The sequence below is a fragment of the Melanotaenia boesemani genome, chromosome 1, assembly GCF_017639745.1.
Source record: "Melanotaenia boesemani isolate fMelBoe1 chromosome 1, fMelBoe1.pri, whole genome shotgun sequence".
NCBI classification, from domain to species: Eukaryota; Metazoa; Chordata; class Actinopteri; order Atheriniformes; family Melanotaeniidae; genus Melanotaenia; species Melanotaenia boesemani.
The window spans coordinates 39584489-39600257 of record NC_055682.1 but is presented as its reverse complement, the minus strand read 5'-3'; the positions used below and the strand labels follow the sequence as shown (position 1 = coordinate 39600257).

The 15769-nt window shown below is 40.1% G+C and overlaps 1 protein-coding gene across 1 annotated transcript in view; it reads right to left on the bottom strand.

Annotated features, from left to right (window-relative positions):
* Positions 1-15166, bottom strand: part of LOC121637081 (CD81 antigen-like) — a 38614-nt gene extending 23448 nt beyond the window's left edge. The window contains exon 1 of the mRNA XM_041980988.1: positions 14975-15166. Within this exon, the coding sequence (XP_041836922.1) occupies positions 14975-15040 (66 nt within the window). The 5' untranslated portion in view covers positions 15041-15166. The remainder of the gene's footprint in view (positions 1-14974) is intronic.
* Between the last annotated feature and the right edge of the window lie 603 nt (positions 15167-15769).

Sequence of the window (15769 nt, the reverse complement as noted above, 5' to 3'; positions counted from 1 at the left end):
AGAGTGTTTAGTTTTTTTAAATAAAAGAACTCAGTATAAACAGTTTATTGAGCAAATCAGATTTAAAGGACATCTGCTGTGACTTACTATTACATAGAAATCAGATCAGAATAGTTCAATTTGACCTGGTAGGGGTGTAATGCTAGGGGACACACTGATAGTCTTTTTCTGAAGATTAGTTTTTGAAATTGGGGGTTGTCTTATAATCAGGAGAAAGAGTGGAGATAGGACACACACACACACACACACACACACACACACACACACACACACACACACACACACATACATATATATATATATATATATATGTATATGTATGTAGACAAAATTGTTGGTACCCTTCAGTTTATCAAAGAAAAACTCACAATGGTCACAGTAATAACTTGAATCTGACAAAAGTAATAATAAATAAAAATTATATTAAATTTAACTAATAAAAGGCAGACATTGCTTTTCAACCATGCTTCAACAGAATTATTTAAAAAAATAAACTCATGAAACAGGCCTGGACAAAAATGATGGCACCCCTAGAAAAGACTGAAAATAATGTGACCAAAGGGACGTGTTAATCCAAGGTGTGTCCACTAATTAGCCTCACAGGTGTCTACAATCTTGTAACCAGTCAGTGGGTCTATATATAGGCTACAGGTAGTCACTGTGCTGCTTGGTGACATGGTGTTTACCACACTCAACATAGACCAGAGGAAGCAAAGGAAAGAGTTGTCTCAGGAGATTAGAAAGAAAATCATAGACAAGCATGTTAAAGGTAAAGGCTATAAGACCATCTCCAAGCAGCTTGATGTTCCTGTGACTACAGCTGCTCATATTATTCAGAAATTTAAGATCTATGGGACTGTAGCCAACCTCCCTGGACGTGGCCGCAGGAGGAAAATTAATGATAATTAAAAGAGACGGATAATACGAACAGTAACAAAAGAACCCAGAAAACCTTCTAAAGAGATTAAAGGTGAACTTCAAGCTGAAGGAACATCAGTGTCAGATCGCAGCATCCGTCCTTGTTTGAGCCAAACTGGACTTAATGGGAGACGACCAAGGAGGAACCATTGTTGAAAACAAACCATAAAAAAGCCAAACTACATGTTGACATATAATATATGATATGACATGATATAATTAGTGCTGGTTGCTTTTTGTGAATTGATTGTGTTAAATCAGCTGTGATATTGTCTCATATCAATTTATGGATCCTGAATCAAATCAACATCGTATCATGGAAGAATCTGTGAAACCAACAAACATCAAGTTGTATAAATTGTATCGTGATGAAACTGGAAAGTTGTCTACTAGTTTCTGTATAAGAATCTGTACTAAAAGCTTCAAGTAGCATTTAAGTGAGTGGGATGTGTTTTCTCTCTGTGGAGCAACAACCGAGGAATTAAACTGTAACCCGGTGATTTCCATAAACCAGCTAATTGTAGTTGCAGAGAAAAGTCCCAACCCCCACCGTCCTGCTGCTGTTTCTGAGGTCCGTTCCAGAGCTGCAGCAAGCCGCTGCCTAGCAACCAAATAAACACCATGGCTGCCAACAGTGCATAGGTTCAACACACACAGACAAACACACGAAACCAGCTCTGAATCATTACATGGGGCTTGGTCTTCGGATGTTCTGTTTGAGCAGCAAACTGATTCTGATCATTTCAGGGAGAAAACCAGAAAACACTGAAAGTGTTTCAGTGTTCAGACTGTCCACTCGGGATGTCACAGTTTTTTCATGAATGCGGTATTAAGCGCTACGATTAATCAATCGCAAAGATCCCTCACTTGATATGATCAGCAGATCAGCTTCCAAAGGAAAACAAAGTTACGCCACTTCCGCTTGTGCTGCTTTGTTTTGGTTGTGTGTTTTTCTCTGCCTGAGAAAGTTTATAGCAGAGGAAGCGTTTTTCCCTCCACACTAACAGATTAAGACATGCTTGTCAGATTTTCTTTATCATTTTGTTTCTGCTTTAACCCAAAAACGAAATGATACAGAAAGTCTGACAAGTGGTTCTTAACCTGGGTTCGATCGAACCCCAGGGGTTCGGTGTGTCAGTCTCAGGGGTGCGGTGGAGGTCAAGACACACACACCCGACTCGTGATGACACGCCGTGCTTGGCCATCATGTGGTCATGCTACACTTTGTGCACCAGTAAAACACGTACCTATGTCCTGAATTTGAAAAAAATCATATTTTATTTTTCAATAAGGGTTTGGTGAGTGTGCATATGAAACGGGTGGAGTTCAGTACCTTCAACAAGGTTAAGAACCACTGGGTTAAAGAAAAAAGATGACCAAGCTGTCATTCACAGCATGTAAAAATGATGGGATCATCATTAAGGCTCTGAGAATGACACAGAAGGTGGATGGGGATGTATGTGTGCAGGTTGCATTAATCATTACTAAATACAGATGCTACAGAAATTCCTCTGTAATATGACTCTAGCCAGCCCGGCACTGCTGCAACTACCTCTAAGCTCACAAGTCTGCTTGTGTTACAGGACCAGAATGGTCAGAGGACAGAGTCTGAGCCAAATTTAGGGGCAGCTAATTAAAGTTGATGTGACAGCTGACATGATCGCAGGCTGTTTACAGTGTGTGTGAGAATCATTGTGCCACTTCTAATATCATCAAATAGGATACAAATATACATATAAAGTAAAAGTCCGGTGGTATAGCCAGCAGTGCTCTTACATAATCCACCATTATCAGCTAAATCGTTGCTTTGTGTGCAGATAATTGACACTAACAGCTGCATGAGTAGCCTGCAGATCCTGTGATGAGATTAATGGGTTCTTAGAAGCATCTCTTTATAAAATGAAAAGTACTTTGTCTAAGACGGAAAATGCGATGTTGTAATAGTTTTTTTTTTTTTTTTTACTTTTTCTTATAAAAAAAATAAATTTAAATAATGATAATAATTATAAGATATTAAGGCCTTGTTCTGGAGGGTGATGACTGTGGCAGGAATGATCTCCTGTATCTCTCCGTCTTGCACTGGGCTAGAAGAAGTCTCCCATTGAGCTGTTGTGGAGAGGATGTGAAGAACTGAGCATTATTTTCAGCAGCTTGTGCAGCATTCTTTCCTGGACAATCAGCTCCAGAGTCATTCCCAGTACAGAACCAGCCTTCCTGATCAGTTCAGTTTCTTTTAAGTCTCTGGTTCTGCTGCCCCAACAGATGGTGCAAAGCAGACTGAACTCTCCACCACAGACACAGAAGAAAGCATCTTGGTGCAGGAATTCAGTTTCAGTTTCAAGTTGAGTCTGCTCTGTCCTTCCTTCTAGAAGCTTGTGTGTTATATTTCCAGTCCAGTCTGTTGTGTAGCTGAATTCCAACGCCTCGTTTGCGGGTCGGGATGCACTGTTTTGCATTTCCACATATGTAAAGTGACCCGACTTATTTTTTGGGACCCTTCCGTTAGGGTACTCATCTAACCGATCAGACCCAAAAGGGTGGAGCTTGGCACTTTACAGTCTGTTGATTGGTTAAGAAAAAAAAAAAAAAAGTCATGCCACCTGGCATAAAAACAAAGCAGGAACGGGGCGTTACGAAGCACCCGCAAGAAGAAAGAACAAACTGTTGGAAGACCGCCATTCTCCTCCTTTGTTTCTGGCATCATACTATTACATAGACTGACTTAACTTCACTAAGACTTTATTGTCCCTGAAGGGAAATTCTTTTCCACGGATCGAGTCCCTGGACTCCAATCACCAAGTAGGTATTATTGCACAGAACACGACACAACACTGAGGCATCCATCGCTATCCGGCTGATCCTCCGCCTCTCAGGTAATGTTACGGTTGGCTGTGGGAATACAGCGAAATTCCAGTTTACAAACCATTTCCACACCCTAAAGGCCCATTTATGTCCATCATCACAGAAGATGGACAGGTTCGTCATGCGTCGCCCCCTCATACTTCCATGCGTCTTTTACGTTTTAATAGGTAATAAGTTCACCCACAAGGGGGCAGCGCCAAGTTCAGAGTTTACTTCCACGTTTTGACCCTGGTTGGTGCCGGTAACACAGAGCTATAAAGTTGTTTACAACCGTCCAAAAACACCAAAAGAAGAAGAAGAAAACCACAAAGAGTTTCTCTCAACCATCTTTTTCCTGCTCCTCATCTTCGTTGGTTGATTGGGACCGATATGTGACACCAGAGATCAGATTGGGACTTCCTCCGTTAACATTTTTTAAGTTTCTGATCAGTGGCACCTAATTTTCCCAGTTTATGTGGTGACAAACTTAATTTATTTCCATGTGTTTACTTGTTTGAATACAATGGAAAAGTCAAAAGTTTCCATGGGATGAGTCACTGAATATTTTGCAGATGACAAATAATCTTTCACTTATGTCAGTGGTTATATTTCCTGTCAGAAGAAGAAAAGAAGAAGAAGAGGCAGGGGAAATTTGGTTGAATATCTGAAGTGACTGAGTCAAAAGGCACAGCCCACGTTTCCCTCACCAGCTCTTCCAGCAGCATCTATTTCTGCCTGCTTCAGAATAGGGATATAGAATGTCAAGCATGCTGGGGGTGGGGGTTGGGGTCTTGTCTGCAGTTCCCGTAAGTCTCCTATAACACCACAAAGAATCCTCTCCACAGCTACCCACCCACCATCATGCTGGTTCTTTGCTCAGTGACTTCCACTCCCCCAAAACATATTCTATTTTTACTCTCTGCCATCATTCCAAGAAATTAAAAAGAAAACCATTCACCATCAGTCTGACGTATGTTCACCATTTCCTGCCCTTTTTTTACCCAAATGAAAAAAGTATTTAGAAGAATGTGGCAGTGTAACAGAAACCGTGACATTTAAACATAAACTTAGAAAAAGTCAGCAATGCTCTCAGACGGTCTCAGATGTCTGTTGGGAGTTAAAAAGGAAAATCCGCCACTGATTCCATGTGGTTATGATCAGACCTCTGCAGCGCTTGGACCCTGATCTGGTTTGGAGCCACTCTGCCTCAATAAACTTCAGGGTTTGGGCTGAGATGTGTCCATGGAGGTACTACAAAATGATTTAGAGCTGAAACACCTGAAGCATTTGCTACATCAGGATTGGACTACTGCAACATGCCATGTTCTGACAAGAATTAGCAGTAGAAATCATATTTCCTAGATTATGGATTTTCCTCATTGGCGTCTTGTTAAAGTAGCATTACATAACTTTCCCACCTTAAAACTCCCGAAGCTGTTGTTGTCCTGCTTCTTTTTCCATCCTGGTACATCACTTTTCTGCAGTTTTACGGCTTTGTTTCAAACGCCATCAACTAGATATCAACACACTAGACGTTTTAAATGCGTACCATGTGACCGCTTATTTCACTAGTGTAAACACCCATACATCCTAATACACAAACAAATTATTAAACAAAAACAACAAAAGAATGGAGGCACATTGGAACAGTTTTTAAATGCATCCCACTATTCTAGGTCAGACAAAAAGAGAATAACAGACTAAAAGAAAAGAAAGCCAAGAGAACATCACTGGAGAATGAGAGGAAAAGGCAGAAAAGTACAGAGTGAGAGATAAGAGTCGGCATCGGAGTGACTATTACTGGGTGGAGAGCGCTCAGAGTAGAGACAGGATGGAGATGGATGATTAATTAGCCTTGTTAGGGGGCAGGAAAGTATGAAAATCTGCCAACGTTCAGTAGTGAAGCTCAAACATATCGTACATATCCATGTTTCCACATTTCACTCTCAGACTGCTGGTTTTACTTGTGGTTCCTAGTTTCTAAGTCAAATGAGAGCTCTGGCGGAAATCCCGGGGGGAACTGAGGGGACGTAACCCCCCCACTCCTTCCATTAAGTCGTCCCCCACTAAAATCACTGTAAACACAAATAATTATTTTAATAATAATACAGTAATGTTCAATTTAGCACAACACAAGTGGTGCAAACTATAAACGTAAAACAATGTGTTTTTTAAATGTTGAAAAATGATGAGTGCCCCAGGAGCGTCGTCTGGCCTGGGCATTCCCGGCTCTAGCCCCGAACATTTCACATCAAGCCCCGAATGCTTTTTCATCCCAGAAGGAATAAGTTTACATTCTCTCAGACGCCTTATGACATTAAAGAAGATGGTAGTTTTGTAATTTCCTGGCTTATGTGAATGCAACACAGGTATAATATGACCAATCACAGAGTAATTTTATGGAAGGAGGGAATCCTCCGTGTTGGCAAACAGCCCGGCGTTTTATCCCGAATCTGAACTCTGGTGTTATTTCAAGCGTCATTATTAGCGGTCAAAAATGGACATCAGATGGTTTTTTATTTAGAGAAGAGAGAAACTCTTCAGTTGTGGTCGCTGCCGATGGGCAGCAAGACTCTGCCAACACACGAAACAGGTAAACCACAAACAATTTAAACCCTGTACGTCTTAAAATTAAATGAACATTAGGCAGATCATTCATGACAGTACTTGGTACTTCGAAAGTTAAGCTAGCTGTACTAAACCGTTAGCCCTGCCCTTCATCATATTCTTTCAACAACTGCCATCAAGTTGCCGTTTTCCAATGGGAGGGGCTACCGGCAACTCTGTTTCACAAGATAAAGAAACCACAGCGATGTGTAAGAGCCAGTAAGTCGTTTATCACACCTCAAACACGAGCTTGTAAATGAAAAGTGACATTTCTGCTTTGTTCAACATCTATTTTGTAGGCTAGTGGTTATCAAGATGATTTAGATCAAGGGCGTCAAACTCAAATCCACAGTGGGCCGGACTGGTTCAATGTTTATTAAAACCTTTTTCAAAATGACCTTATTGCACACATTGAACCTGAAACTAACAGCCTGTGAGTTATTGCCTGTAAAACATTAATCATTAAATAAATAAAACAAAAGTCTGTTCAAATCGGTTGCATTTTTTTCTTATGGCTCTATACGTATTTTTCTTTTCAGAGTAATTTCAAGGGAAAAAATTTTCTACATGCAGACTTAAAAAAAAAAAAAAATCACATTTCCTGTTAACAGAGAAAAAAAATGCAGAAGACACACCTCTTTGTCCTTCAACAAACATATTCTGTTTTTTTCAAGTTAACTGCCATTTTTTTTTAGGGGGAGGGGCCGTTGACAAAGATGAGTCAGGCTGCTAAAAAATGAGCAAGAATAATGTTTTAATAACATTATTTAACATGCTGAGGGCTCAACTCTGCAAGGCAAGTTGCAAATGAGCAGGAGAGAGAGGGAGAGTAATTTTTTCACATCCACCCAGGAATTACTCTGAAATTTACCGTTTATTGTCTACCCCAAAAATAAAATGGGATTTTCACCCCTAGATGGGCAGAACCTTCAGTTATTAGATCCCTCTCTGGTGGAACCAGCTCCCTGTTTGGCTTCAGGAAGCAAACACAAACTTCTCCACCAGCAGGAGTTTTGATATTTTATGGTTTGGGCTTACAGGTACGTCCCACCGGGAGGAGACCCCGGAAAACACCCAGGACACACTGGATGTTGAGTGTTCTCAGAACCTCTCCTCCACATGTATAAATAATTGTTTTAATGAAAATTATATTTCTTTTTTGTTTCTGTGTCCCTGGTCCCATGGTTTTATAGTCTGGAGAGTTTTTCCTCCCCACTGTTGCCTCATGCAGCTCAGGCCTGGTGAAAATAAAGAGAATTAAAATAAAACAAAATTAAAAAATTAATAATAAATAATAAATTAAATAAAGAGAAATTAATCAATGTGCAGGTTTCCTTAGAGATGCAACTTCTCATGAACTACCAGTATATCAGGGTAGGCCTGGTCCACAAGGGCCACAGTCCTGTAGGTTATCTTTGTTCCCTGCTTTAACACACCTAACTCACATTAATGGGTCATTGACTTGGGAAGAATTTAACAAATTACAATTAAAGTTACAACAAATTACAATCTAAGGAGCAGGGAAGCATCTAAACCTGCAGGATGGCTGCTCTCAAGGACCGACACTGTAATCCCTGTCATTTCTGGCCACTATTATAATGACTTCGGCAAAATAAATAAATAAATTAATTAATTTGGCTCATTTGGATTATAATCCCTTCCCTGGGCCACCCCTGCCCAAAGATGGTAGGAACTCTGTTGACAGGGCTTTATGTCACCATAGCAAACAGGTCTCCAGGGCAGCGTTTTTTCAATCCTGGTCCTCAGGACCCACTGCCCTGCATGTATTAGAGGTAATCCCACTTTAACACACCTGAATTAAATGAATGGCTCGTTAACAGGCAGCAACTATCCATCTAGCATCCAATCTGTACCGAGATCTCTCCAGACAGTAAAAAACAGTCTTATGTTGGCTCTTGTCTTATCTCTTGTTCTGTCTCTGTTCGTCTCTTCCTCCGATAACATCTTCTAATGCTTCTTTGCTGAATCAGTGCACGTTTAGAAACAGCCGGTGTGTCTGTAGCTGCTTACTAGTGTGTGACGTGTGTGCGAAGCGAAACCCGGCTGCTACGTCACACAGCGTCCCACATCAAAAACGTAGCACATAACAGGCGTTTGATGCAGAGAAGAGTAAAAACAGCATCTAACTGGACTGCTTGCGGCAAAAGCAGTTTCTAGGCATCGATCACAAATAGGGCTGGGTATCGTCACTAACTTCACTAACAGCCTATTTCTATTCGATTTTGATTAAATCCAATTCAAAATCGATTCAGCTAATTGTGTTACACCACTTATTTTCATTGAATACTAAAGACGTTCTCCGATAACTATTTATAAAAAACATTTACATGACAATAAAAATCAGTTATATGGGAGTAATCAGATTACTGTAATAATCAGATCTCACACATCTGCATTTCTGAAGTACAGAACAAAACAGTGTTTCCCAGATTCACAGCCAGAAATGCTGTGAATAGAAAAAACAAACAAAAAAAACTAAGGACAGAAAAAAGCGTTTCATTCAGCGGAGTCGCTCTAATTATTCTTAAAGTTCAGCTCTTAGATAACGCTTTGATGTTAATAAAAGCTACGAAGAATTCTGGGTCCGTTAAAGCTGTAACACGACTCAGAAATTCCCACAAACGCGTAGATCCAGTTGTTCAGCTATGCGTGTTGCCATGACGACCGTGACGCTATTGCCATAACACCGTAGGAGGAGAAATCCTCCATCTGCTCCTCACTGGAGCAAGATTTCTATTTGCAAACATTTTCTTATGTATGAAAAGTGCTTTATAAATAAAACTTGATTTGACATGTTTCACGGTCTTATTTCTTGTGTTGGGTTTTGGTCTGTTCCTTGGTTTGTGTCATATTTTGATCTGGGTTTGTAGCTTGTTGTGTTCAGGTTTTATTTGTGGTGATCGTGGTATAGGGTTTTTGTTTGTCATGTTCTGCTTTGATCTTGGTTTCTATTTCTGGTTTTTGTGTTTAGTTTTCTGTTAGGTTCATCGTTTGTGTCATGTTTTAGTTTTTGTCTTGGTTTTGGTTTATAGTTCTGGGTTTCGTCATATTTAGTTCAGTTTGTAGTTTCCCCTCATGTGCTGTGTTTTCTGTTCCTGGCTCGTTAGATCACCTGGTCTGATTTCTCATTCACTTCACCTGTTCCTCATTACTCTCTCTGTGTATATATGCCCCTTGGTTTTCAGTTGTCTTTGTCAGGTCCTTGTGTTTGCCCATGTTGTGTCTTGATCCCCAGCATTGTGTGTTTCCCTGCTCCTGAGTTTGTGACAAATAAACCATTTTACCTGCATCGACCTGCCTCCTGCCTGCACTTGGGTCCTCACTTCCACCGCAATTGTGACACATGTGACATATCAGGACGTTCAGACTGATTTCTGAAATAATTATAATAAACAGGGAGTTCATAATTTTCTGACTGCTTGTATTCACTGATGAAGTAGCGCATCATGATGTATCACTGAATCCAATCTTTGACAAGATAAACATAATCAAATCGAATCGCGAGACCAGTGAAGAAGTACAGCCCTAATCATGAGGTTGGTCCAAATACAGCAGGTCTTTCTGGATGCCAGACAACAAGGAAATAAATAAATGTATGGACATGTTTCATTTTAAGCTCAACACTGACCAGCAAAACACTGTTTTTCCTCTGTTGCACAGTTTTAGTTTTAAACTGAAACAGTCATGCAAGTACAGGTGAATTAATCATGTTCTACGCTCAGGTGCATGAGTAGAATAAAATCTTATTCCCAGGCGGTCATCTACCCAAAGACCAAGTGAAGGCCAGAGAGCCTGCACATACTGAGGCAGGACTGAGCCAACTCTGCCATGAGTGAAATACCGAAGACCAACAGCAGCAAGCTTATGAGAGCTTTTTTTTTCTTAAAGCTATAAAAAGGTGCAACTAATTTGTGAAAAGGGCTGTGATGCACTTTCACACAGTGGAAACATGAACTGTGGTGAGCTAAACCAGTAATCCAGATCTTTTATTGTAACAGTGATACTTTGTGTTCCAGACTGAAGTTTTAAACGGCCATCCAGACTGTTATCAGCAGTCCAAAAGTCAGTGTGTGTGATGACACATTTTATCTGGGCCACTAACAAAGTGTGTTGACTTTCCCTTTCATTCCTATATCCTATCTTCTGTGTGACTTCTTTTATAGCAACCATTTTCAACAAAACAACATAAAACTGCATCTTTTAAACATTAACAAGGCACATTTGCAGGAGAAGGTGGTATGGGTAGTGAGAAAAACTGCAGTCCTGATTTGAAGTGTTTTTGGAACAAAATAACCCCAGAAACTCTTCAATGGTTAGTGTCCTCGATGAAAGAAGGTCTTTTGAGTGTGGTGAGAAGAAATGTGGTGAAAGTTTTAATTAAGGAATGGGTGCATTAAGGAATGAAATCATGAATGGATGCGTATTAAGAAACAACTTTTTCTGACTTGGCATTGTAAAACACAGCAAAACAGATGTTTGTTTGTTCTTTGTGCACTTTTACTAATATGTTACTATTCCTTAATGTACCCATTCCTTAATTAATGCAACTATAATCAAGGCATCATGTTTCAAGTCTTTGAGTCATCCTCGTGTCTTTGAACTTCCACTAACTTTCACATTGATACCATAATCTAGGGCTATTCAGCTCAGTCCCACGGAGGGGCCGCAGTCCTGCAGGTTTTCAGTGTGTCTCTGCTCCAACATACCTTACTCAAATTAAATGGATCCAACAGTCGATGAAGTTCTGCACAATGACTTAATTTAAATCAGGTGTGTTGGAGCCGAGAAACATTGAACGCCTGCAGGACTGCAGCCCCGTGGAACCGAGTTGAATTACCCCACTATAATCAATTTATAATCCCACAACTGATAAACTGATGATGATCAACTGGTGTGTAGCATGTGAGCAAGTGTTTTCTTCTACAGCCCCAATTTTAAATAAGATACAAAGATTTACAAATCAGATGCTGAAACTGAGACATTTTACTATTCATGGAAAATATTAGTCAATTTTAAATTTGTTGGCAGCAACACATCTATAAAAAGCTGGAACAGGAAAACAAAAGGTTGGAAAAGAAACTGGTACAAATAAAAACAACTAGAGGAGCATCTGACAACTGGCAGCAGGTCCGTAACATGACTGGGAATAAAAGGAGCATTTCAGAGAGGCAGAGTCTCGGATATAAAGATGGGCGGAGCTTCGCCAATCTGTAGCAGCAGCACTGCGTCTTGTAACGACACTTTAACACAGAAGGAGAACATGGTGGAAAGTGGTAGCACACGAGACATTTTCCACCCAAGTAAAAAACTAAATCTGAAGTCTGGGTCTAATTTGGATATATAAAAAATGCCAAGGGACAGCTGTTCGAAGACAACTATCTGGTCTGTAGAGTATGCAAAAAGAAAGTTGCTGCAAAGATTGTCATACTACGTGTAACTTTTCAGTGACATATACCGAACATTTAAGCCGTATATGTCCTAAACAGCAACTAGGTTTCATTTTGAGTCTCCTAGTGGGAGCTAAGGTTACTGTCTGAGAAGCTACTAGCTAATAACGTTAGCCATGTTAGCAGCTATATTGTTAAGTGTTTCTAAACTAAACTTAACTGAGCAGAGCCGACAGAACATAAACCGACGTAACGTAATGTAAACATACAAGATCACTGTGATTATGGTTCTTTATAATGGCGAGACAGAGTGGATACAGGTGGCCAGTTAAGTTTTCTCTAACATAAGCTCAAGGAAACAGCATAAAACGCTACTGTGTTAGCTTCAGATAGTTTATTTGTTCTATACAAATAAACTTGCCTTGCTTTGCCTTCACTGGCACAGTCTTGACCTCTGTCTCTCACTGCTGCTATTTCATACTTCATCGCCAAAGACATGATGCCAGAAGCAAGAATTGTTGAGAGGCCAGGTTTCTTGAGGCTGATGAAAGTAGCTGTGTCACAATACAAAGTGCCAAGACGCACTTTATTCTCCAAAATACTAATCCCCAAGTTATATAATGAGGTCAGAGCTAATGTAATGAAGAGTCTAACTGAAGGCCTTTTTTTGCTGCAACCTCTGACCTCTGGACCAGTGGAAGTGGAGCTGGTGTAGCATACATCAGCATCACTGTTCGTTATGCTCAATATGTTTACATGTTTAGCTGACTGTTAAAATGCACCTGACAATTTAAGCTTTATTCTTGTGATTTGTTTACATATTTGGTTCATTGAAAATAAATATTTCTGTTGCTGTGCCAAGCCCTCGTCTCTTTTTAATGTGAAAGTTTCATTTTAATATAAGATTTTGTCTGTTAACATTTTAGTATAAGGACATTTTACAACACTTAGAAAATATCAAGATAATATCGTTAACCGTGATAATTTGGTCACTATAATCGAGATATCAAATTTTCCATATCGATACATCCCTAGTCCAGACCTTTAACCAGTTCACAAAATCTGGAGCATCATGGAAGCAGAAATCCAGCAACCAAGGTCCAGGACTGTAGAACAGCTAGAATCCTGGATCAGACCAGAACAGGACAACATTCCTCCAGCAACTGGTCTCCTCACTTCCCAGACATTTCCTAACAGAAGGTGAGATGCTGCATCACCCTGGAACTACTTTTTACACCATGCTGAACATCACCCTGGAACTACTTTTTACACCGTGCTGAACTTCACCCTAGAACTACTTTTTACACCACGCTGAACATCACCCTGGAACTACTTTTTACACCACGCTGAACATCATCCTGGAACTACTTTTTACACCGTGCTGAACATCACCCTGGAACTACTTTTTACACCGTGCTGAACATCACCCTGGAACTACTTTTTACACCATGACGAACACCACCCTGGAACTACTTTTTACACCGTGCTGAACATCACCCTGGAACTACTTTTTACACCATGACGAACATCACCCTGGAACTACTTTTTACACCATGCTGAACTTCACCCTAGAACTACTTTTTACACCACGCTGAACATCACCCTGGAACTACTTTTTACACCACGCTGAACATCATCCTGGAACTACATTTTACACCACGCTGAACACCACCCTGGAACAACTTTTTACACCACGCTGAACATCACCCTGGAACTACTTTTTACACCGTGCTGAACATCACCCTGGAACTACTTTTTACACCGTGCTGAACATCACCCTGGAACTACTTTTTACACCATGACGAACACCACCCTGGAACTACTTTTTACACCGTGCTGAACATCACCCTGGAACTACTTTTTACACCATGACGAACATCACCCTGGAACTACTTTTTACACTATGCTGAACATCACCTTGGAACTACTTTTTACACCATGACGAACACCACCCTGGAACTACTTTTTACACTGTGCTGAACGTCACCCTGGAACTACTTTTTCTAGATGTGTTGTTGCCATTAAAATCAACATAAGCTCATATTTTCCATGAAATAGTAAAATGTCTCACTTTCAACGTCTGATATGTTGTTTATGTTCTAACGGGAAACAAATATGGGTTGATGAATTATTGCATTTAGTTTTTATTTACATTTTACACAGAATCCCAAGTCTTTTAGAATTAGGCTTGTAAATAATATCTAAGTTTGCAACATGAACTACAATCATAACTCAGCTGATACACTGATGATGACTAACTGCTGTGTAGTGTGTTGGTATCAACTATATTCTCAATAATCTGATCACTGAAATCTTTTTTTTTGTATAATACTTTGTTGTGTTAAAAAATATTATATTAACATGTTTTTAAACAACAAGCTGTCCCACTTTTCCAATGAAGTGATGAAGAAGAAAACAAACTGTGCAACAGCTCAAGGATAGAAAAGAGAGAGCGAGAGAGAGAGAGAGAGAGAGAGAGAGAGAGAGAGAGAGAGAGAGAAAAGGAAAATCCCAACCACCCAGACCACAAATGTTTCCATGATCCATTTATCCCATACAGGACTTTAACTCACCAAATGGAAACCACAATGTCATTTTCCCCCCACTTACACCCCCCCACCCCTTCCCGCCCGCCCTACAGACACACACACACACACACACATTTAAATTGGGTGGAGGATGTATTCCAAACAAAGCCTTCTCGAGCTCTGGTGGTACTTCACAGCAGAACCGTTGCTACAAACTTACCGAGGGACCAAAATGTTGTTTAAACTTCCACCAGCGACCTAGAACTGTGTTTAATCAAAGCAAACAGAAACTGTGGAGTGGGAGCGTCTGCAGATGCTTTTCTGGATAAATTCAGTGGTGCCATAAAACCTGCTCTGATCTCACATGTACGAACCTTTATCTTCTAAATATGTGGTTACGTAAATTAATCGTACCTCGTGCGCTAACCTAATTTATTATGTCCTCTAGTGGTTGAAAAGAGGTTAAAAACTATTTATATGATAAAATAAAGAAGGCCTTGCGCCAAATGATAAAAATATACATCTACTTATCAACGATGAGCCATGAGGTGCTGGTGACTGACCTGGAACCGCTCATTCATAACAGATGGACAGCCTGAATAAACCTAAACCGCTAGACGGCTGAGAAAAGGCGGCGCTGCGCAACAATGCGTAATGCACGAGGCTGCTTACCCAGAAGATGAAGTTGAAGAAGAAAAGCATGTATTTGATGCATTTGGTACAACCTTCGACTCCCATGGTGGTTTTGTTGAACGATTATCGGTACAGAGCTCACAGGACGGCGGCAGCTGCAAACGCGCAAAGGCTTCGACCCCCAACTAGAGACACTGACTTCAGCTCGCGCAGAGGCAACACCCAACTCCTCCTCCCTCCTCCCTCACCGCCTCAGCAGCAGCGCACCGAGCTGTAATCCAGTTTCCAGTTTGATTGACAGCCAGAAGCACCAATCAGAGAGCAGGATTCTCAATCGGAAAAACCCATTTCAATTAAGGAGAAAGAAAACAAATATTCCGTTATTTTTAATGTGTTGTAGTGTTTCCAAATGTTAATCTTCATAAATGTGCAAACTTGTATAAACAACAAAACAATGAAAAACAATAAAAAAATACAACCCCAATTCCAAAAAATGCTGTGTAAAATGTAAAAAAAAAAAAAAAAAGAGAGAGAGAGAGAATGCAATTATTCCCAAATCTAATCAAGCCATATTTCATTCCCGGCAGAACATAAACAACCGGATGTTGAAACTAAGACATTTAACTATTTAATGGAAAATATTGGCTCGTTTTGAACCTGCATGCAGCAACACATTGGTAAATAGTTGGAACACAGTGAAATTTACCATCACGTAGCATCCCCTCTTCTTTTAACAGCTGTCTGTAAATGTCTGGGAATAGGTTTCAAAACATTTCTAATTTGCCTTTGATTATTTTAAAGAGTGATTTTAAGTGGAGATTTGTGTCTGTTTTC